The sequence below is a fragment of the Xyrauchen texanus genome, chromosome 35 (genome assembly GCF_025860055.1).
Source record: "Xyrauchen texanus isolate HMW12.3.18 chromosome 35, RBS_HiC_50CHRs, whole genome shotgun sequence".
In the NCBI taxonomy this organism is placed as follows: domain Eukaryota; kingdom Metazoa; phylum Chordata; class Actinopteri; order Cypriniformes; family Catostomidae; genus Xyrauchen; species Xyrauchen texanus.
Genome location: NC_068310.1, coordinates 32,601,517 through 32,626,245, shown reverse-complemented (window position 1 = coordinate 32,626,245; position 24,729 = coordinate 32,601,517). Strand labels below are relative to the sequence as shown.

Below are 24,729 nucleotides of genomic sequence, written 5' to 3'. Positions count from 1 at the left end.
GCGTTGTTTCGGCTCCGCTTTACACCATACATAAGCGTTAACATATTGATGTGGAAGTTGTTGAATTAACAGAAGATTACGTGCATGTAAATCCAGGTAGCACTTTAAAGTTATTTTAATATTATATATTATTATTATTATTATTATAAACATAATTTTTTGTTATATGATGCTTAAAGACACAGGGCAGACTGGCCATAGGGAGAACCGGGACTTTTCAAACATAAAAATAAAATGGTAATATACTATAATATTAAGATATATTATGTTTTTAAAATACATGTGTCAGTCAAAAATAAGGTTCTCCATAATGAAAATAGAAAATATACATAATCTAAAAATATATATATTTTTGTTTTTAATCTTAGAACTACTGTAATACTATACTATATATTTATATTGGTTTCATGTGTTTTTGAACATACCAAACATTTTGTACACATCCATTTTTTTATTTTATTAAATAACTAAAATGTCAGGTCGTACAAACATCAAGTATAAAGTAGTATCATATTTTCCTTACACCTGACTCAATTTGTTTTAAAAATTACGGTTATGTTATTTGTCAACAACCCATATACAGTATTAAATAAACAGGGTACTTTCTCAGGATTCGTTAGAATTTGAATACATTTTGTTAACATTAAACAGCAATTTTTACTGCTTATTTTAGAAAACACAGCAGCAAAAAAAAAAAAAAATTTCTTTCTGGACAAGTAACTTTTTTTACTCGGACAAGTTAATTACCAAAGACAAGCACATACCAATATTTAATGTTGAGCCCTGCTAGAGATCATAAGTTAAAGGGATAGTTCACCCAGTCATTTATTCACCCTCATGTTTCTTCCATGGAACAAAAATAGATGTTAGTTTGGGTGAAATAACCTTTTAGTGTATGTTCAAACATACTGTAAATTATATTTCATACAAATTAGACTCGTATAACAAAAAACACACAAACAAATAAATGTAATGTCTAAAATCTATGCACTGTATGTATAGGGCTCCAGACAAAAAAATTACTTGGGAGCCATTGGCTCTTTAACTGAAACATTAAGGAGCCTAATGACTGCTTTTAGTCACCAAAACATGTAATTGCTCGATTTAGATTGTTGTTCAGAAACAAGACAGAAAGAAGAAGAAAAGGAAGAAAGCTGATAGGCCTAAGTGATAATCCATTAATCAGAGGTTTAATGAACAGTATATATAGTTGAGAAGATAGGTTTGCATTCCCGTTTTGTCTCATCAATGTTCACAACCCTTTCATAATTTATAGAAATATAAGGGATTTATTTTATTTTTTTATTTAGTACTGGCCTTCATAATCTACATAAGCAGATATTTACATAAAGCAAAGTATGCATATAGTAGTGTGTTTCCTTCTCTGAATGTTTGTGCCTTGTGTGATAGTCGTGTAAGAGTCCTTCTATTGTTCTAAGTGTCCAAAGCTGGATTTCATATACTGTATACTGTATATGGTGCAGGACTTTTCATTATAAAGAAGCACGAAATACACATGGGACTCTTATTTTAATATGTTTGCTCTCCCAGGTGTGAACACACTGATGGATGATTCGCTGAGAATGTGACTCAGATTCAAACTGTTAACATGAGCTCCTGAGTTCACACCTTCAGTTCTTTTCGGGTGTGTCATGAAAAAGGCCCGGTTCAAAAGAATCATTTGTTCATGACCCTCTCGCGCTGGGTTTGTTGTCGTGTGCTGTGCAGAGCTCATCACAACAGAACTGGTGAAAAGAGTCGCAAGACACTGGTTGTGTGCACTATAAAGATGTATTCAATAACTTACAAGATGATATCTGTGTGTATATATATATATATATATATATATATATATATATATATATATATATATATATATATATATATATATATATATATATATATATATATTTGTTATAATATATATCTATATAAATAACCTTCATGTAATATATTACATTTTTCAGACTTTTATTTTGAAAAGCAGCGCAGCACATCTTCACTTCCTGGTGTTGCAGCAGCCATATTGGCATGGGGTATAGATGACAATTTCGCCTCAGCCGAAGAGCTACATTTTTGTTGTTTTTGATATTTTTTCAAGGGTGTATTCTAACTGAAACGAAAGGAGATCAAAATATCATCCCAATTTGGCCCAGGTCGGTCCCGTGGAAGGCGTTGAAAGAGGTGAGACTGAACCGTTCAAAATCCTCGTTTACTGTCCATGGCTGTGTGACAAAACTAGTGAGCTCCCTATGTTGACATCATCTTTGGGAACAATAGATGGCTTCTTATGAAAAACGACGGCGTTGTCTACGTAGGCAACTCACTAGGTTTTGAAACAGGCCATGTGTCCGCTCTAAGGTTCGCTAATAATGTGACATATCGTCTTATATGGCCCCAGACTGTCTTATATACATCAGTTGCTCAATGTTATGGTGTCAATGCGTCTAAAAAACACATGTGCCACCATAGGTATCTGTGTTATTTGACTTCACAACACTGTACTGGCAATTTCCGTGAGTATCTCTTTGTAGTTGCTGTTGTATAATTAAATATACACAGTCAAGTTTAAAGAAAAGGCATTGGGGTAAAAACATTTTTTTTTTATCAATTTGAAACTAATACTTGTAAGTCAGGTTATCTGCTTAATATAATAACAGTCATAACAATATTGTTTGCATTAATGTCAACTTGATCCTAGTAGATCTATCTATCTATCTCTTTGTCTGTCTGTATGTCTGTTACATGTAATAACAGGAAGTGTGTAGTTTCTCTTGCGTAATTGACATGTGATTTCACAGATGAGCAACAACTTAAACAAGAGGGCCCCAACCACAGCAACACAGAGGTTAAAACAGGACTACCTGCGAATCAAGAAAGATCCGGTCCCCTACATCTGTGCAGAACCGCTCCCATCAAACATTTTGGAATGGTGCACTTGATTTTGTCCACAACAAAATTGGATTAGCATTATTCTCCTTTTAAAGGGATAGTTCACCCAAAATGAAAGATCTATCATCATGTACTTACCCTCATGCCATCCCAGATGTTTATGACTTTCTTTGTTCAGCAGAACACATGCAAAGATTCCTAGAAGAATATCTGAGCTCTGTAAATCCATACATTGCAAGTGGATTGCGATCAGCACTTTAAAGCCCCAAAAAGTACAGACAATCATAGTAAAGGTAATCCGTTCGAATGCCGTGGTTAAATTAATGTCTTCTAAAGCAATACGATCACTTTGGGAGAGAAACAGATACATTTTAAGTCCTTTTCACTATAATTGTTTCCGGTTGCTCTCCAAGGCACGTTCACGAGGGGATCCAGTACACCCTAGGGATGTTGGTGATTAATTAAAAAGCATTTAATTGTCGTAAATAAGTTGATCGATTAAGCTTATCAATCATTGATTAATTTCAGGACAAATGCTTTCAGTAATCATGACAGCAGACGTTGGTAAGGCTGTCTATGCAGTCACCTGTGCATGTCTAAGGCTGTCTATGCAGTCACTATGGTTGTCTGTGTTGCTGATCGCTTCGCACACAGTATGAGTGATACAAACTTTGTCATCAGCACAATCCCCATGCGGCCCAGATGTTCTTGACCCGAGGATGTTGTCCTCTTCTGCTTGCATCGTCAGCGCATGTGCCGGCCACTGACTGGACTAAAAGAGTATCACAAAGCAGCTATAGTGGGCATATGTTGAACACATTCGTATTTGCTGGTGGTCAGAAGATTATACTAAGAGAGACAACATGGTTGGCCAGGCACAACCCGAGCAGGAATGCAGAAAAAGAAAGTATACATGGGCCTTTATCCGCTTCACAGAAAAAGTGTCTCACTGATCAGCGATGAAGCGGGCTTAAAAACACACCTTGAAATTACAACATGTCAACAAGCACTGTTGATCTCCTTGTTTCATCCCAACCTACAATTACGTCAGTGATTGCTGGGAAAGCACAAAAGCATTTAGCTGACCTCTCACCAGCACCAGAGAAGCTGTAGTGTGTGTTATGTGCTGTGTTACACACAGTGTGATTGACTTAATTTCTAATACAAAAAACAAGTACAAAGGTCTGAAATGTACCAACATCCACAACGTGAAGTTTTAATTAACTCAAATATGTATACAAGTGATATATCTTAAGATAGAAGTTATTCTTAACAGTGATTCATTAACAGTAATTAAACCAAATCACAAATTTGTACCAAACATAGTCTAAATGTATTTAAAAACACTGAACTAGTAATATTCTCAGAGGGAAATGCTAATACTTGCGTTTAAGTGTATTCATTTAAATTTGATTGACGTTATCAATTATTTGATCGTTAATTTCCAAGATGATCAATTCTGAAAATTGACATCCCTAGTTCACGCAGCCTTCTGTGTGATGTAAACACGCTGGCATTGAGCTGCAGTTTCGCGTGAACATGCCAGCACACTTGCGTCATATGAGAGGCAACGTGAACCAGATCCCCTTAACAACGTGCATTTGAAAGTGACCGGAAGTAAATCTGTTTCTCACTCAAAGAGATGCAATGATATGATAGACAACATTAAATTAACCACTGGAATCATATGGATTACTTTTACTACGATTGTCTTTTTGGAGGTTCAAGTGCTGATCACAATTCACTTGCATTATAAGGATCTACAGGTGAGCTGAGATAGTCTTCTAAAAATCTCAATTTGTGATCATGCTTGGATGGCATAAGGGTGGGTAATGGGGTGGGTAAAAATATATTTTTTCCGATGCGTCGCAATCTTCATTTGAACGATCTCGATATTGATTCTTAAATCCCAAGATCGATCTTTCGCTTGGTGCGCAACCCTCCACTGCAATGAAAGTAAATCACTCACATTTGTGACCAAATTTTGTGCTGTTACTAAAGTGAATATATTTGTCAACTGACTGGTAAATGTTTACATTTCACTCACCAGTAATTGTGTAGTTTAATCGTGAACTGTTCAGCAGCGAGATCCTTTCACAGCGTGTTGAGAGTAAAAGTCAGTTTTAAACGACGCAGTGGGCGGCAGGCTTTGCTTGCGATCTTGCAACTTCTTGTTTGTACAGGCATTTTGTATTCACACGAGAAGTGGTGCGAAATGTGCCAGTAGAAGTGCAATAATGTCACCCACTGCTTCAACTCAGTTACTGCGTCAATAAGGCGATTACTTAAACATTGTGTTCGTTTTCATGTAAGTGATTGCACTTAAATAAAATGCCACTTATTTTTTCATAAAAGGTTTTATAACTATAAATATTATACTATAAATATTATAATATAAATATATAACTATTCTGATGTTAGTGAAACTTTGTAGTATGGCACTTTTCGTACCACTGTCTCCTTAAGATGATTCGCTTATGTTTTCCTCTTTTGTAAGTCGCTTTGGATAAAAGCGTCTGCCAAATGAATAAATGTAAATGTAAGCTATTTTTTATAGTAATGTAAAACTATAATATCAAGGCTAAACAATGTAATTATAAATAATGATGGCGTCTTGCCACCTGTCTCCACATTTTATGAGTTCTGCATTTATTTTATGACTATAGAAACAGGCTGCATGTTTCTTCATATCTTTATTGGTATAGTATTAATAACATCACATCAATAATTAAAATGGGAGGGCTACAAATAAACATTCAAAATCGACAAATCAATTACCCTGCCTGGGCAATTGTATGCAGAAGAGAAAATGTAAGTATATGGTCCATGGCCTATTTGTATACATTGCACAGTCATCTATCTTCAAAACATAAGCTATACATGTTTCTGTAGTCTGTTTTCACCTGGTACACTGACTCGTCCACTCACAGCTTTCCATGAGGCTGTTTTCCTATTAATGTCTCTATAAATGGTCAAAGAAACGTTATATAGCTCAGGAAATTCAGCAACAGCGAGTATATTCGTCTCCATGTTGTTTTTGACTACATAAAAGCTAGGTATCGTTGGATTGGTTGTGAATAAAATCAGCTTTGATTGGTCAGTGGCAAGCGGCAGCCTGGGAAAGATAAAATATTTGTATCTTCATCACCCAAGCAGTCGTGCACATCAAAGCGGCAGGATTCTCGTTTCGACTGCCACCTCTATCTCATTGAAAATGTATAGGGGAAGTGCAGTGACCGCGTCCTGTGTAAAACTGCATTAATGTGCGTTCAAGGACGAGATCCACGCAACCCATTTGTCATTGAATAATGTACTACAAAAAAAACATTTAATTCTAATCATCACAAAGATGAGGTAAAGCCATTTGAGTCCTTTCTCATTAACATGCGCTCATTTAAAGGGGCTGATTACAGACATATTAATCAATATTGAATCTGAGTCAAATCGAGTGCTTGTGAATCAGATTGAATCAGGAAATCTGTATCAATACCCAGCCCTAGTGAGTAAATGCTTTTTTGGGTGAACTAACCTTTTAACTCAGGATATGGTCTACATTAAAGAAACTGTTCACCCCAAACTTTTAAATGGTCATCAATTACTCTCCCATGTTATTCTAAAGCCATTATGACACCCTTTCATCCATGGAAAACAATAGGACATATTTCAAAGTGTGTTGAGGCTGCCTTTTTCCATTCTATGAAAGCAAACAGTGACCACGGACTGTCAAGCTTTGGAAAAAGCATTGTGAAAGTAGTAAATGATGATGGCAGAATTTTAAATTTTGGTGAACTATCCTTTAAACGCTGGTTATAGCTTTCATTTATTAAAGACTGCATTTTAATAGCTCTAATCATATCGCTCCAGCAGGTAAGCACACCCCTCAATTGATTACCTTGTTTTTCAGGCATTATCTAGTTCGTGGACCTGAGAAGACTCCATATGAAGGTTACCCCCCCCCTTATTTTCACATTTGCTGTTCCCCTTTTAAAATTGCCAAATTTATGCTTACATTTGACCCGTCTCTTTCACAGGTGGATATTATCATGGCAAACTCATTTTCCCACGGGAATTCCCCTTCAAACCCCCGAGCATATACATGATCACACCCAACGGCAGATTTAAATGTAATGCCAGGTAAGCAAAAAAGTTGTCTTGTCTTTTAAAAATTGTTTTTATTAAGATCTTTATTGAAGTAATATGTTAAAAGAGGTAATATGTGCTATGAAGGTCAACCCTTCTGTTGGAAAAACTGTTTCTGGTGAGCCTATATTTATATTAGAGATTGTCCGATAGTGGATTTTGCCGATTAACTATGGTGGTGGAAAAGGTAGATAACCGAATAATTGACCTAGAATTTTTTTAATTGATTTATAGAATGTTATAAATTGTTCCTAGTCTTTCCTTACTATGATTGGCAGACATAAAGGCTCCAAAATGAATAAAATCCCAGATGCAGTTTATTGTGCAACCAAAATCCCAGTAATAACCTGAAAAGTCCCGTTTTATGCAGCAAATCATCGTTTAACAACAAACAAGCTCGAAATGCACTTTCTTATTTCTGTACACTTGGCTTTGTTACAGCGCTGTATGTTAATTTAAGTATTTTCCACATTAAGCTTATATATTTACCAGATTATGGATGAGATGTGTGTCTCCAGCGGTGCAGGCAATAACGTCACAGCAGCACGTAAACATGTCATTGGCGTGGGAGATCTTCACTGTGTGAGTGAAGAATACATAAAGTTCGAAATGTGTAATAATTGTAAGGCCAAAGTAAACCGTGGGGGAACCACCACAATAACTTTCGGATCAACAAACCTAATTAGACGTTTATAACACCATCACCCAGCTGAAAATGCCCATTTTAAAAAAGAAGCTAAAAAGTGAAAGCGGCTAAAGCTAGCCAGAGCTCTGAGCCAGCCACAAGTCAGCAGCCTCTCCTATCATTCCTTGGAATGAGCAGCGAAAAGACCAAAGCAATTACGAGGAAAATTATGTAATTCATGGCCCTGGATGACCAGCTGTTCTCTATAGTTGAGGACAGAGGCTTCAGAAATCTGATAAATTTCCTCGATACAGAGTATGAGGTACTTTCCGACTTTGCATTGCCTGAGTTGTTTAATCTCGTGTCATGTCACACACGCAGCCTGTGTTATCTGTCAACATTTGGGTACACAAATCCGGGAGAGGGGAAGGGGGTGCTGGATGGCAGAGGCAGGCTAAATACATACAAATTGTGCCGTTGTGATTTAACGTAATTTTTCCCACCGTGTCCGATATTAAAATCAGTGCGACACACATTGCAAAAGGCGTGGGTATTGTCGATATGGCTTCGGGATATGAAATTCAATTCTTCCATCCAGCTGTTGTTAAATGTACATGTATATTCTGTTTTTTTCGCCTCAGCACCAGCTGAGTCTTCTCCTCCCCTCTACCAGTGATGCTTGATTTAACATCCCACGTCTACTGCCTGCGCAGATATCAACAGCGGAATTGGGTTGTAGGTTGCCAGATTGAGGTCATAAATGATTTGTAATGTGTATGTGTCGATTGTATGAGTAGGATGCGTTTCATTCAAGATCTGGCAACTGGACCACCTTGGAATACTATATTGATGTGATTATTCATATAACGTGGTTTGGGCCATACAAATTACGGGAATTTTTTGGGGAGAAATAACAAAATGTGAGACTCCTGGGAAAAACGGGAGTGTTGACAGGTATGCAAGCTGTTCCCGAAGTAGTCCTCAGTTTTACAACTGATATTTGGACATCTAACGTAAGTTGAGCGTATTGGACACTTCAGTTTTTCAGATCTTTGGAATTGTTTTGTTAGATGAATAATAAAGAGAAAAAGGTCCATTTATAAAAATAGTGGAAAATGACATCTGTTATATAAAGCAACTCATTTGCAGTTAATTGTTATTTCTACCTCTTTCTAGTCACAGAGCACTTTATTTTGAGAGTTGTTTAAGTGAGAGAAGATCCTGTAACTTAGTGCAGTTTGGGGGAAATTGTAATGTTTAATCATTTATTTTATTATGAAAATAAAATTTAGCATTGAAGAAAGGTAGATTTTGTTTTTATATATGTGGTCAATAATAGTTCTTAGAAAGAAAATCGGAATCGTAAAAAAATCGGTATCGGCAGGTCACACTTGCAAAAAATCGAAATTGGCCAAGAAAATTGCAATCGGTTCTAGTTTTAACTGCAGAATCCTCTGGAGGAATAATAAAACAAATTTTTTTTGATAATCGTGCAACTATCGCCACAGATTAATCTGTAAAACTGATATATCCGTCTTTATTGATTGTTGGGTTCATGTTGATTTTGACTAAGTAAGGAAAGATTTAGTAACTTTATTAATACTCAATTTATCGATTTAAAAAAAACTGGCGTGGTGGTGTAGTGGTGGTCTAAGCACATAACTGGTGCCCCACAGCCACCACCATTGTGTCCTTGAGTAAGGCACTTAACTCCAGGTTGCTCCGGGGGGATTGTCCCTGTAATAAATGCACTGTAAGTCGCTTTGGATAAAAGCGTCTGCCAAATCCATAAATGTAAATATATGTAATAAATGTCTATCGGCCGATTAATCAGTTGTCCTAGTTATCGGTCTCGTCAAAATCCAATTTCAGTCAACCTCTAACATGCCATCCACCTCTAACATTTTCAAATGTTTTGCTATGTAAACATGCACTTGATGGATTTTTTTTTTTTTTTTTTTTGACTGGTTGTCAAGGCAAAAAGATTTTTAACTGTTAAAAAGCTTGGGAAACAGTGTTCTGTTATGTTCTATTCATTGTCTATTCACAGTCTTTACTTTTTTTAGTGCGGAGAACACTTTCAGTCTGTACAGCCCCTTACTTTTCCTTTCTCTTTCAGGTTATGTCTTTCCATCACAGATTTTCACCCCGACACATGGAACCCTGCATGGTCTGTCTCCACCATCTTAAACGGTCTCCTGAGCTTCATGGTTGAAAAAGGCCCAACCCTCGGCAGTATCGAGACCTCTGACTTCACAGTGAGTATCACATTGTGTAATGTCTTCGACCTCTGTGCCTAAGGAATAATTCACCCAAAAATGAAAATTCTGTCGTCAATTATTAATCATCCTTATGTTGTTTTTTTTTTTTTTCATTTTGTTTTTGTTTTTACATGGAAAATTGAAGGAGTTCATTTGCAGTATGTCCAGGCCATCCTTTTCCATACACTAAGTATAGCTGGTGATATAAAGATGATGTAACTTGCCTTTTTGGAGCTTGACAGTATAAATCACCATCTTCATTTGTTGTACAGAAAAGAGTAGCGTCTTGACATTCTGCTAAATCTTCTTGTGTGTTCCATGTTTAAAAAAAAAAAAGGGTGAAGTGGGGGTGAATAAATGACAGAATTTTCTGTTTGGTTGAACTATCCCTTTAAGAGAGATGATTGAACTACAAACCTGAAATTATTTTATTTATTTTTCTCTACAAAGAAAAGACAGCTGGCCTCCCAGAGCCTTGCATTCAACATCAAGGACAAAGTCTTTTGCGAACTGTTTCCAGATGTTGTTGAAGTAAGTATTATGCAAGACTTCCACTTTCAAGCAGTTAACGCATTATTTCAACAAATGTATGAAAGGAATGTTCCGGGTTCAATACAAGTTAAGTGCAGTGTACAGCATTTGTGGCATAATGTTGATAACCAGAAATATATATATTTTGACTCACCCCTCATTTATTTAAAAAAACAAATGCAATTACAGGAAGACACAATGGAACTGAATGGGGCCAATCCATTGACATTAAGATACACACTGTTAGAAAATTACAGTCTCAAGATGTAAGCATTGTACACATTAAAGAAATAGTTCACCATAAAAAAAATTCTCATCTTTTCCTCCACAGATGAGAACTTGGAACAGATGAGTATAATTAAAAATTCCTTTAAATACCTGTTCCTATTTCCTCCCACCGAACAGGAAATCAAGCTGAAGCAGCGCATGCAAGAGGAGATCCGGATCCGTTCTCAATCTCTGCCTCTCCCTGACGTGGTGCCAGATGGTGAAGCTCACCACGCACAAAATGGGCATCTGCTCCCAGGGGCGGCCCACCCACCCGACCTCCACCAGGTCAACCGAAACCATGGACTTCTGGGTGGAGCGCTCGCCAACTTGTTTGTCATCGTTGGCTTCGCCGCCTTCGCCTACACGGTTAAATACGTTCTGCGGAGCATCGCGCAGGAGTGAATCACCCAATGAGAAATTATGTCGGGAGGGACGAAAGGGTGGAGCTGTTCTTACGATCAAAATAGGTAGCGAGAAGTCAAAAGGTTTTCTTACAACCAAATAAAACGAAGCAGTCCCGTATTCAAAATTGAGAGCTCTGTGATTTCCTCAGTGGTGAGAACCACTCAAAGGTCAAGTTCACATGAATTGATGGCTTTGTTAATATGTAAGGAAATTTAAAAACTCACATTTTCTACCTTACCCTATTCCCAAAGGACCCAATCCCATGTGTGACCATGCATTGATCATCCGAATTGGCTTTTTAAGGCCTCTTTGTTTTAATCAACGTCTGTTTCTGCATTTCTCGTTGATCTGAAGATTTTAAAATGCTGACCTGTTTTTATGTGGAAGATTAAATGAAAAAATTGTGGTCCAATCATTCCTCAAAATTAACACCATTTGCTGTGACCGAGAACACAAACCATTTTATGTAATGGAAATGGCTCGACTGTACACATGCTTTACCTATGGAAATTTATTCTTAAATGAATTTGTGCTTGCTTGCGCTACGCCAGCTATAACAACCAGTTAGGACATGAAAGAAGCGGCGTGAAATTAATTACTTGTCATTAGTTTTGTGTGTCTGTGATGCGGCGCTCCAAGTGTACATTAACTTTAATTATTTCAGAGGGGTCGCCGTCGGCCAGAAGCAAAAAACATTATCAACATTTGTTCAGGCCATGTAACACTATAATTTATGTTTTTGTGCAATATGTAGGATTGTCAACTTGGCTTTCACGATACAAAGCACTTAACTTTTTTTAAGGGTTTGTTAGTTATGCAATAATTTTCAATAAATCAAAATTAATATCCATTTAATTTCTTAAAGGTAGGAGATTGTACATTTAAGTGCATAAAAAAAATTTGACCATTTCCTTTTGTACTGTAAAAAGAGGATGTATTCTGTAGAAAAACTGAATTACTTCCTCAAAATCAGTGAATTGCACAAATAATCGATTCCTTAACTTGCAAGTCAAAGCCTAGTTTGCTGAGACCTACATGCACTGCTGAACATCTCTTTCTGAGTTAGAACAGTCTTATCAACCTTTACTTTTCGGAGTGAATGTTGAATGGTCTGGTCATTTGATAACTTGCCCCCCAATTGAAGTGTTTTGTCCCAAATAATAGAACTTTTGGCACCTCCATGAACAATGTTGATCGATATCAGAGATGGTCATGTTGTGTTTACATTTTGAATAAACAATATTCTGTTAAAGAAAGCGGTCATGTGTGATTCTACCCTTTAACACCAAGTTTAAGGTGTACCTGCATTTAAGAACTTTTTAATTTGGCTCATAGATTCTTGAAGATACTGACGCTCAAATTAATGATCAATATTCATTTACATTTATGCATTTGGCAGACACTTTTATCCAAAGCGACTTACAGAGCCCTTATTACAGGGACAGTCCCCCCCGGAGCAACCTGGAGTTAAGTGCCTTGCTCAAGGACACAATGGTGGTGGCTGTTGGGATGGAACCAGCAACCTTCTGAATAACAGTTCAGTGCTTTAGCCCACTACGCCACCTTCACAATATTCCAAGTTACTTAATCATTGATACATCTGTTGGGTGTTTGTATGTGTATATCAAAGTATTACCATGTTTTTGGACATGATATCATGGTAATATCATGGGGTGTTCAAGATATTTTTCGAGCAGCATTTAAATGTCATGTTACTTTAAAATGGTAGTCATCGAGGAACATTAGTTACTATAATATACTCAATAGTGTGGTGCCACCACAGTGGATTAAAATAACCAAATCAGAACGAAATAACAAAAAAACTCCCCCAAAAATGGTCATTCTTCTTTTTTTTTATTTGGTGTAATGTTCTAAGGTTTGTCATTTTGTGATTTATTGCGCTTTGTTCTGGGGGCTGTTGGTCTGTTTTGCACTTCTCAGCCACCATAGATGCTGTTTTTTTTTTTTTTCTTCAAAACATGCAAAGAATAAATAAAAACAAAATGCTTATTTTTTCTTAAAAGGTTCATTTCCCTGCGAAAATGAAAAGCATGTCATTATTTACTCACCCTTATGTTGTTTCAAAGTCGTTCTGGGTGTGTCCCAAGTCGCATAATTCTGTACTATTCTACGCCATTTTGTAGTTCTATTACGATTACTTGTATGATGAACTTCAACCGGAAAAAAACAAATTATGTGGAATGTTCATGCATTTCAGCACTTGCTGCTCACAAATGGTGAATGTACAGGTAAGCAAGACTTCAGAGAAGCTGGCACCTTACAAATGTAAGTTGAATGCAGAACCATCGCCCCACAATGTGTGTAAATATTTACTATATTTGAGATGTGTTGAACTGAGCTTGGCCAAAGTTGTTTTCAATGCAAGTCAGGCTGAGGACCCTGCTAGGAACAACCTAAAGCACTGCGGACTAGTGATGTCTGTATCTAAAAGGTGATTGGTTCGTCTTTTCTACATAATTTGGCCATTTGCGGGTTCCAATTTCTCCCATTCATTTTAATAGAAATGTTAAATAGTCTCTGGTTTGTAAAATGCGATTAAAGCTAAATGCAACACATCACATGCATTTGAAATATCACTTCGGTCAGCTAAAAGGGTGAATGCTTCCGTGTAGTAAAACAACGACAGTATGGTGTAACCCGCACCCTTCCGCACAATTCTACTTCATTTTGTAATGTAAGTAGCTTGAGTAGTACGTTTACACTGAAAATGCTGCAAAGTACTATTAGTACACAGATGATGCACTACTTCAACTGTGCTAACACGCAGTGTGCAATGTTGAAAACTTCATGCACTTCAGTGCTCGGGGCTTGCTGTACATAGCGGAAGGGGTGGAGTTACATGGCTGCTTTGCTGGTCTGACAAAACAACTGTAAATGAATGTAGCAACTAGTGAAAATTCAATTAAGAACGCATCTTCCAAATGTTAGTTGAATGCTTTACCACGCTGTGTGAAAATATATGTTGTTTGTGATACAAATGTTGTACCCTGAGGTTGGCTAACGCGCCTAAGATAGCGGCAACACATCTCAAACATTTGAAACGTCACTTCCGTCTGCTGTTTAACAGCGGCTGCTTCTGAAAAGTAAAAACTGTCAAGTGTGGAACGATACTACACTTTTAAAATTCATACACTACACGTGTATGAAATTGTATATTGTTAGTGTATAGAGTGTCATTTGGAACATGGCTTTAGTGTTCCATCTTGGAACAGTACTTCACTTAAAAGTATACACTAGATGGTTCAGTAGTGAAACTGTATATAGTCAGTGTGTCATTTGGGACACAGCTCTAGTCTTCCATGGAACATGAAAGGCGATGTTAGGTAAAGCTTCACTCACCATTTACTTCAATGGTTTGGAAAAAAAGATGCAATGGCAGTACAATTTAAATTGTGTAAACTATCCCTTGCAAGAGCGATTATTTCCTTAAACTTATATTTGTCATATTTAAACAAAAAAAAATGTAAGAGATGTTTTTAACAAGATTTCTATAAGAGTGTTGTTGACAAACTTCACAGCAGCTTACAGGGCTAATTTATGCGTCACGTGACGTGCGTCTGACCAATCAGAGCCCTACCTCACGGCCCGGAAATGGTGTCCTACATTCCTCTCCATCTTCCATATTTCTGTGCGCTGGCCTCGCAGAATAATAATGTATAATGATGATGTTGACGCCGTTTTGGAATATGCCTAATAATATCGGCCTCTGAAAATGCGTCTGCGCGAATAATGCAGAGTTTTCAAGGCCGAATATAATCATAAGGGGGAGTGGGAAAAAAACAATGGGGGCTAACAGGAGATGAGGAACAAGTGTCAAATCTCAGCTGAGGAATTCAGCATACAGCAGGTGAGTTGCAATTTTGCATTGCACAAAGACGGTAAATATTGTACGAGTGTTGCAACATGCGCGCAATTCATACATGATTTCAGGTGGTGTTTATCACGAAATATGTTTACTTCTAATGTTTGCAAAGCAAATTTTGGATGATTTCACAAGCTATATAACTGTTATCGTATGAAAATGCAACCCGTTAAGTCTTAGGCAGATCCTTCAGCAAGGTGGACTTGTTGTAGTCTTCAGATAACTTGCAATTACACTGAACGTTAATGAGTTTTGATGAAACATTTGACGCGGTCACACCTCTCTTTTACAAAGTAGCAACCATTGCTATGACAACCACCTCCCTATGAACTGGCTACAACCATTTCTATAGCAACCACACTGGATCACCTAGCTACAGCCGTTGCTATGGCAGCAAACTTTTTTTTTCTGAGCTTGCTGTACTACATAGATTAAATATTAAGATAGCACTCTATAGTAAGGTTCCATTCGTTAACATTAGTAAATACATGAGGTATCATAAACAATGCGTTTATTCATCTTTGTTAATGTTAGGTAATAAAAACAATTGTTTGTTGTTAATGTTAGTTAAGTCATAGTGTATGTTAACGTCTCTGGTTACCCGTGTAACCTCGGTTCCCTGAGATAAAGGGAACGAGACATTGCAATGAACGCAATGGGGAATTCCTTTTCCACAACCTAGTTGAAGCTCTTGTATCACCATGACAATCTTATGATTGGAAATTATGTTTGAGCCCCGCCCCTTTAAGCGCGCGTTTGCCCTATAAGCGGGCGCTCAAACATCAAGGACAAGAACGCATGCTCGAACCTCAAAACTCTGAAGTAGTAGTGCAGCCAAGTTTTGCAACGTCTCATTCCCTTCATCTCAGGGAACCGAGGTTACATGAGTAACCAGAGACTCAATTCAGTTCACTTGACATTGCAATGAACGCTATGGAGAACGGAGTCCCATCATGCAGCACTACCTAGCTTCATACCCTAAGGGTAGAAACACTTAGAAGAATATATATGGTCACGGGCCCTTTGAGTGATGACTTATATGTCTTCAAGTGTGTATGAAAAGGAATAACTCCACATGGAATTAACCAGATGGAAAATTAATCTTAATCTGAGAATACGTTTCAAGATTGCGCTGCAGATATGATGGCTGCTTCGGTTTGGAGCTCTCTAGTGTTTTTGTTTGTTTGTCAACAGGTACAGTGTTTGTTTCGTTACTATATATTTTTTAAACTGTGTATTATAATGTTTATGGCCAGACCCCATTAATTTCCATTGGAAGTGCCTTACTGAAACAGCGATTTTTGCATCATTTTAAATGAACGAGTCAAAATCAGTTTTTGTTTTAATCAATATAATATCTCAATTGAGCTTGACTTATGTTAAACCCGAAACATAGGTGAAATGCTGATATATATCTTTTTTCCCTTTTAGGCATGTCCTCACAACTCCAATCATTTTCCTCACCTTCCATATCATCCAGTGGCCCCTCCCGCTCCAAAAAACTCAAGGTGGAAAACCATGCATGGAACATAAGCAGCCAATCAGAAGAAAGCAGCTTCTACCAGAAGAGCCCAAACCAGACAAATAGCTCCTCTCTCTCTACATCTGGCTTCAACCCCAATTACAACTCCTCCAACCTGCTCTTTCCTTCAGGAAGTTCACGCGAACAGACGAAGGTACGTGCTGCGGATAGCACCGGCAGCATCCCAGAGCCTTCATTCTCCTCCTCCTCATCATCTACATCTAGTAGGTGTGGTAAAGATGCAGGCTCCGCCTCTCTGACTTACGAGAGCGACCATAAACCAGGCAATCTGAAGCGTAAAATTGAGGAGGTGGACAGCAGTGACAGCGTGCAGATCTTAGAGGAGCTTTCGGCGCCTGTGCTGCCCAATCGTGTTGCTGGAGGCAAAGCTACGGCTCAGTCCATCGCTCATTCCACCTCCACCACCAAAAGCAGCAACTCTCACAGCGAGGGTGACTACCAACTGGTCCAACATGAGATCCTTTGCTCTGTCTCTAATAGTTATGAGGTGCTGGAGTTTCTTGGACGTGGAACATTTGGACAGGTGGCGAAATGCTGGAAGCGTGGAACCAATGAGATCATGGCCATTAAGATTCTGAAGAATCACCCGTCATATGCCCGTCAGGGTCAAATAGAGGCAAGTTCTTGATTTGTGCAAGGAAATAAACTTTTGTCTGGCTATTAACAACATCAAAACTAGGGCTGTGTTAATTCAGTGCAATTAATTTGACAAAAAAATAACGTGTTAAAAAAAATTACGCAATTAATCGCAATGCCCCTGGACCGCAATAAGGAAGATTCCTGAGAAATGCAAGCTTGTAGTGCCACCTGTTTACTCCAGAGGGCAGTAATTGAAATTTCAGCAGTATGTGCAACGCACAGTTTAAACAGTGAAGAAAACACTTTAGTAGGCAGAACAACACAAATATGCGTTACATTCATGCGTTCAAAACACTTGACAAATGCAAACTAAGGGATCTCAAGATGTGTTTAAAGATTGAGTATTAAACTATATTTAACTTGACACAGTGACCTAAACATTTTATATTTATGACACAACGCACCCGAGATGCTACACAAGCATGTCTGACACAGGTGTGCATTGACGAGTCCTTAAACAAGCCCTCATAATAAATCTCCAACTGATTGACCTATTCACTTGTGAAATGGATTGCTGTGAACTGTGTGCCAATGATTGACTTATGATCAATAATATGGTAGTAAACAATACATTGTATTCTAAAGCCATTGTATTTTATATGGCCTTATGATGAACTCTTCTGCCACAATAATGTAATGCATTTTAATTATCTGAATAATTAAAATTTTATATATATATAATTTTAAAATATTTAAAGATAACTATGTATTTACACTCACCTAAAGGATTATTAGGAACACCTGTTCAATTTCTCATTAATGCAATTATCTGATCAACCAATCACATGGCAGTTGCTTCAATGCATTTAGGAGTGTGGTCCTGGTCAAGACAATCTCCTGAACTCCAAACTAAATGTCAGAATGGGAAAGAAAGGTGATTTAAGCAATTTTGAGCGTGGCATGGTTGTTGGTGCCAGACGGGCCGGTCTGAGTATTTCACAATCTGCTCAGTTACTGGGATTTTCACGCACAACCATTTCTAGGGTTTACAAAGAATGGTGTGAAAAGGGAAAAACATCCAGTATGCGGCAGTCCTGTGGGCTGAAAATGCCTTGTTGATGCTAGAGGTCAGAGGAGAATGGGCCGACTGATTCAAGCTGATAGAAGAGCAACTTTGCCTGAAATAACCACTCGTTACAACCGAGGTATGCAGCAAAGCATTTGTGAAGCCCCAACACGCACAACCTTGAGGCGGATGGGCTACAACAGCAGAAGACCCCACCGGGTACCACTCATCTCCACTACAAATAGGAAAAAGAGGCTACAATTTGCAAGAGCTCACCAAAATTGGACAGTTGAAGACTGGAAAAATGTTGCCTGGTCTGATGAGTCTCGATTTCTGTTGAGACATTCAGATGGTAGAGTCAGAATTTGGCGTAAACAGAATGAGAACATGGATCCATCATGCCTTGTTACCACTGTGCAGGCTGGTGGTGGTGGTGTAATGGTGTGGGGGATGTTTTCTTGGCACACTTTAGGCCCCTTAGTGCCAATTGGGCATCGTTTAAATGCCACGGCCTACCTGAGCATTGTTTCTGACCATGTCCATCCCTTTATGGCCACCATGTACCCATCCTCTGATGGCTACTTCCAGCAGGATAATGCACCATGTCACAAAGCTCGAATCATTTCAAATTGGTTTCTTGAACATGACAATGAGTTCACTGTACTAAAATAGCCCCCACAGTCACCAGATCTCAACCCAATAGAGCATCTTTGGGATGTGGTGGAACGGGAGCTTCGTGCCCTGGATGTGCATCCCACAAATCTCCATCAACTGCAAGATGCTATCCTATCAATATGGGCCAACATTTCTAAAGAATGCTTTCAGCACTTTGTTGAATCAATGCCAGGTCGAATTAAGGCAGTTCTGAAGGCGAAAGGGGCTCAAACACAGTATTAGTATGGTGTTCCTAATAATCCTTTAGGTGAGTGTATTTCATCATTATATATTGAATTATTGTTATATGAGGGGCTTTCTCAACAAATATTTGCATATGTGATTAAATGCGATTAATCGCGATTAATTAATCGGGACACCATGTAATTAATTTGATTAAAAAAATTTAACGATTGACAGCCCTAATATATATTAGGCTGTCACAAAAAACTGTATGTATTTTAATTAATTAGGTGTAGACGTAGCAAAATATGGATTCATTCAAAGGAATGGTTCAAAGGAATGAATTTACTTTGAATTAGATTCCACTGGTCACGCTGTGTTTTTATGTGCAGCCTTTTTCTTTTTTGTTGTCGTTTTGGTGCTTGACAGCCCTTCAATTCACTTTCACTATATAGTAAAGAGTGTCCAGTAGTGCTTGGAGATACAGTGTATTGAATATTCATAATATAATTACAATGATTTTGCTGACGTTAAAAAATTAAGGAGTGTTGTGAATATTGTGATGATTTTAATGTGCTTTTTATTTTGCCATTAAGTTTCATAAAGAGCATCAGTAGACTAATTTCACCATCCCTCAGGAATGGACAATTAATCAAAATAACATCAAATTGCGATTATGGTCATATGGTCAAAAGGCTGCGAACATGGTAAACGCGGTCTGTGTGCTGTTCAGAATAATCAGGTGACGTGCTGTTCAGTGCACATGCGGGGCTCATGGGCTCGTGTTGTAAGTGCTTTTAGAGCAGCTCGCATCCATTGTGAAAGATCAAAACAGAAAAGGACAGATGTACTGCATCAAAACAGAAAAGGAGTTGATATAATTTAACCAGATGCAGAACATTGTAAATTACAGCGTCGCAATTTCATTGTCAAAATAAAAGCTGAGGTGAAGGAAATAGGAAAGAAATATATTTTGTGGTATATAAAACAAACCTAATCCACAAAATAGTAATGCTAATTTATTATTATAATAATAATAATAATAAACTTGACCAGGTTCTTGGGCCACGGGCCACGGGCCGCCAGCCGATCAGAGTGACTCAGACCTGTATCTCAGCTCTGCAGCCCTGGGCAGTGGCCGAATGGTATCAGCGGGGAGTGACGATGGGAGCTGTATCTCGCCGAAAAGTCATCTCGACAGACGCGTCCAACATGGGTTGGGGCGTGGTCTGCGAGGGCTCTCCGGTTTTTGGCCTATGGTCAGTTCAGGAAAAGCTCCACATAAATTGTCTGGAAATGATAGCGGTCGAGTACGCGCTCGTGCGCTTCCTCCCGGTCATTCAGCGTCACCACGTCCTGGTCCGTTCGGACAACAGATCTGTGGTATCCTATCTAAACCGTCAGGGCGGTGTCAGATCCAGGAACCTCTTCCATCTGACAAAACGCATACTGAGTTGGTCCCAGTGCCACCTGCGCTCGCTGAGGGCGACGCACGTGCCAGGCCACCTGAACGACGGCCCAGACAGACTGTCCAGAGACAATATTTCCCCAGGGGAATGGTCCCTGCACGCTCAAACAGTCCAGAAGTTATGGAGCATATTTGGCAGAGCAGAGATAGACCTCTTTGCGTCAGAAGAGAACTCTCACTGCCCAGTATTTTTCTCGAAACGCGAGGACGCGTTGGCCCAGGACTGGCCCAACCGCCCGCTTTACGCCTTCCCTCCAATCTCGCTATTGCCACAGGTAATGCAGAGGATCAGGGAAACGCGTCACTCGGTGCTCCTCATAGCCCTGCGCTGGGAGAATCAGACATGGTTCCCGGAGCTTACGCAGCTGTCACTGACAGCCCCGTGGCCCATTCCAGTGAGAGCAGATCTCCTCTCTCAAGCTCGCGGCACGATCTGGCATCCCCACCCAGAGCGCTGGGCGCTGCACGCGTGGGTGATCAACGACTACCCGTCGCTTTGCCAGAAGGAGTAATAAACACTATCATACACGCTAGAGCCCCTTCCACGAGAAGACTCTATGCGTCCAAATGGTCTGTGTTTTCAAAATGGTGCACCGACAGAGACCTGGACCCACGGACATGTGGGGTGTCGTCGCTGCTCGTGTTTTTACAAGAGCTGCTGGATAAGGGCAGATCAGGGCTAGCTTACGCAATACTCGTTCCCTCATCTAGAGAGAACCGAGGTTACGTTAGGTAACCGATATACTTCAAATATTCTGTTATTGGTGTTCCATGGAGAACAGAAATCATACACGTCAGGAACATCATGAGTGCGAATGCATTTCCATTCTGGGTGAATTATTCCTTCAATATTTAACTCTTGTCTTATTTTTAACAGGTGAGCATCCTTAGCCGTCTTAGCTCGGAGAATGCAGATGAATTCAACTTTGTGCGCTCTTATGAGTGCTTTCAGCACAAGAACCACACCTGTCTGGTGTTTGAGATGTTGGAGCAGAATCTGTATGACTTTCTTAAGCACAGCAAGTTCAGTCCTCTGCTGCTCAAGTGCATCCGGCCCGTTCTGCAGCAGGTTACAACGGCGCTCATGAAGCTCGAGAGTCTGGGTCTGATTCATGCTGATCTGAAGCCTGAGAACATCATGCTGGTGGATCCCATCAGACAGCCCTACAGAGTCAAAGTCATTGACTTCGGTTCTGCCAGTCACGTGTCTAAAGCCATGTGTTCCACCTACCTGCAGTCCAGATACTACCGGTAAGAGATATTTGACTTCAGTGGTCAAGGCATAGTCACAAACTAAAACTCTAAGGGATAACTTTTTATAGATAGTCTGTGCCAATACATTTACAAGGTCATTATTTTCCTTGTAAATGGTCAATTATTGGTATGTCCAATAATTGATGTGATGGTTGTCTGGCATTATACATCTAAGCAATTTTGTCTGTTTAAAAATGTGTTCACACCAAAACCTGAATGAAACTGTGAAATTTTGATTGGGCATCAAAACATTATAATATGCAGTATAAAAATACATTTTAAGCCTGGCATATGTGTAAAAAAAAAAAATAAGATCTAAAATTATGACCCAGTTAATGGCTTTCACTGTCGGCCTATTCGTAACACGGCCAGTAATTTACAAAATTGCTCATTTTCACTAATACTTATACATTATATAGTCGACCCTAAAGAGTTTGTTTAGCTTAACTATAAATCTATTGCAGTTTTGTGTGTAATCTCATTACAAATTAATTAATCACTGGAATCGAATTACTTTTTAGTAAACAACGGGAATGTAATGCATTACATTTTTAATGCTTGCAATCAGATTACAGTTACCGACTTTCAATCAAGTTGATTACTTTAAGGTCATTACTTTGGTAACACATTTCTAAAAAAATATTTATGTAGAATATATTATTTTCATATGTTCCTCTGTTTTCATTTCTGTAACAGCTGAACTTTTCTGTGAAGTTTTGTAGAGAGGAACTTAAAAGTAATTTGTAATGTGATTACATTTCCACATATAAATGAGTAAAGGAATCTGATTACAATTTTAGAGAAGGAATTACTAATTTGTTGTGGATTGCTTTTTTGAGTACCGTCATTTACTCAACACTGATCATATTTGTCTATTTTTCATTTTCCCATGAATCTTATAAATACGATTTCGAAATGGAAAAATGTAATGAACGCACTCATAACTACATTTATAGCCAACAGCCTTTGGACACACTTCATTGAATGAATTGGATTAAATATAAGATTTGGGGAAAACTTTACAGAAAGGTTCAATTTGTTAACTTTAGTTAACATGAACTAACAATGAACAATACTTTTACAGCATGTATTTACCTTAGTTAATGTTCATTTCAGGGACTAGAAACGAAATAGTTTTCATTTTGGTTAGTTCTGAGCAGAAACAGTGTTTATTCATTCTGGTCCCAGCGTTCCAATGCCTCTATTCCAATTGTAACCGGTTAGAACGAAATTAAAGAATGGTTAATAACGTTCTCTGTGCTAAGGGTGGGTTATATACCACTTTCTCCTGCATGCATGCACACACTGCTTGGGTGTGTTTGGACTAACCGCCATGTTATGCAGGCCGAATTGTTTTATTTTAAACATTTAATCATTATTTTATTTTAATTATTTGTTTTAATTACAGATCTGCTTCTCGGTCAGAACCCGGCATCAAATCTCTTTTAATGCATCAAATCTAACAATAATTTGGTGAAGACTTGTAATCAACTGAGAAATAACCTCAATATCTGGATTGTCACAGAAGGCTACATCCACAACGTGCATTAAGGCAAAGAAATGTGTGATGCAACAGTTTCCCTCTGAATAAAAGCACTTGCTTATCGTGTTCAAATAAAAAGAGAGAAGACTAATTCTTGGAGCAACAGGAAGTAGTGTAATAAACAATTTAGACTTTTAGTCTCATGAAAAAATAATCGGACCAAAATTAACCGGTTGCCAACATTTTAAATGATGTTTTCACTCCGAAACAATTGAAAGGGACATCGTTCCATTTTTTGGTTAAATTCTGCAAAACATTCTGTTCGTTTTCGGTTTTCGATCCTTGGAACGTTTTCAGTCCCTGGTTAATTTCAACATATACGAATACATTTTTAAATCAAAAGTTGTACTTGTTGACATCGTTAATTTTAGCTCATGTTAGTTCAAAATGCATTTACTAATTGTATTTGTATTATTTAACATTAAAAAAAGATACAATTTAAGTCAGAAGTTTACATACATTTAGGTTGAAGTCATTAAAACTCATTTTTTAACCACTCCACAGCATTAGCAAACTATAGTTTTGGCAAGTCGTTTAGGACAGCGTTTCTCAAACTGTGGTCCCCGGACTTATTGTGAGAAGCTTGTGGAAGGCTACCCAAAACGTTGCAACCAAATAGTAACAACTTCTGGCACACTGGGAATGTGATGAAAGAAATAAAAGAAAGCTCAAATAAATAAAAGCTCTCTACTATTATTCTGACATTTCACATTCTTAAAACAGTGATCCTAACTGACCTAAGATAGGGAATGTTTTCTATGATTAAATGTCAGGAATTGTGAAAAACTGAGTTTAAATGTATGTGGCTAAATTGTATGTAAACTTCTGACTTCAACTACCTATGAACTAATGTTAGCTAATCAAACCTTATTGTAAAGTGTTTGCAAAATTTGTTTAACATTTTGAGGTCACTACATAACCTGTATACTTTCATTTGTTATTTCAACGTTAACCATTATTCTAAAATATAGAAAATAGAATAAATGAAGAATGAGTGATGTGCTCAATTTTAACTGGTAGTTGTTTATAATGTGCGCTGACGTTTATTCGTGTGTTGTGGAGCAGTGCTCCAGAGATCATCCTGGGCCTTCCTTTCTGCGAGGCCATTGACATGTGGTCGTTGGGTTGTGTCATTGCTGAACTCTTTCTGGGCTGGCCGTTGTATCCTGGAGCTTCAGAGTATGATCAGGTTAGTAATAAGATTTTTTTTTGCTGACATTGTTTCAAATTAAATTACATTTATGAAATGTATTCAAAATGTAATGGCTACAAATCAGTGTAAGGGTGAGCTTAAACTTCTGTACACCAGTTAAGCGGATATGGATATCCACCAATGCCAATTTAAAAAATCCAAAATATCGGCTGATATATTGATCGGCCACTTGTAAGTAATTATGTTACAAATATGGTGTAGTTATATTCCTCTGCCACC

The 24,729-nt window shown here is 38.2% G+C and overlaps 2 protein-coding genes across 3 annotated transcripts in view; both read left to right on the top strand.

Moving 5' to 3' along the window:
- The first annotated feature begins 2,017 nt into the window (after nt 1-2,017).
- LOC127628823 (ubiquitin-conjugating enzyme E2 J2-like) lies at nt 2,018-13,094 on the top strand. 2 transcript variants are annotated; one of them, XM_052105737.1, is made up of 8 exons: nt 2,018-2,184; nt 2,473-2,516; nt 2,802-2,932; nt 6,797-6,837; nt 6,924-7,026; nt 9,777-9,915; nt 10,369-10,449; nt 10,855-13,094. In XM_052105737.1, the coding sequence occupies exons 3-8, from the start codon at nt 2,802-2,804 to the stop codon at nt 11,119-11,121; spliced, it is 762 nt and encodes a 253-aa protein (XP_051961697.1). In that variant the 5' UTR covers nt 2,018-2,184; nt 2,473-2,516; the 3' UTR covers nt 11,122-13,094. The 2 variants fall into 2 exon arrangements, with proteins under 2 accessions (XP_051961697.1, XP_051961696.1); XM_052105736.1 differs by lacking the exon at nt 2,473-2,516 and having other exon boundaries at nt 10,855-13,093.
- Nucleotides 13,095-14,750: 1,656 nt separating this feature from the next.
- LOC127628814 (homeodomain-interacting protein kinase 1-like) overlaps nt 14,751-24,729 on the top strand; it is a 30,216-nt gene continuing 20,237 nt past the window's right edge. Inside the window, exons 1-4 of the mRNA XM_052105725.1 lie at nt 14,751-14,992; nt 16,439-17,166; nt 21,378-21,751; nt 24,363-24,486. Of these exons, the coding sequence (XP_051961685.1) occupies nt 16,441-17,166; nt 21,378-21,751; nt 24,363-24,486 (1,224 nt within the window). The 5' untranslated portion in view covers nt 14,751-14,992; nt 16,439-16,440. The remainder of the gene's footprint in view (nt 14,993-16,438; nt 17,167-21,377; nt 21,752-24,362; nt 24,487-24,729) is intronic.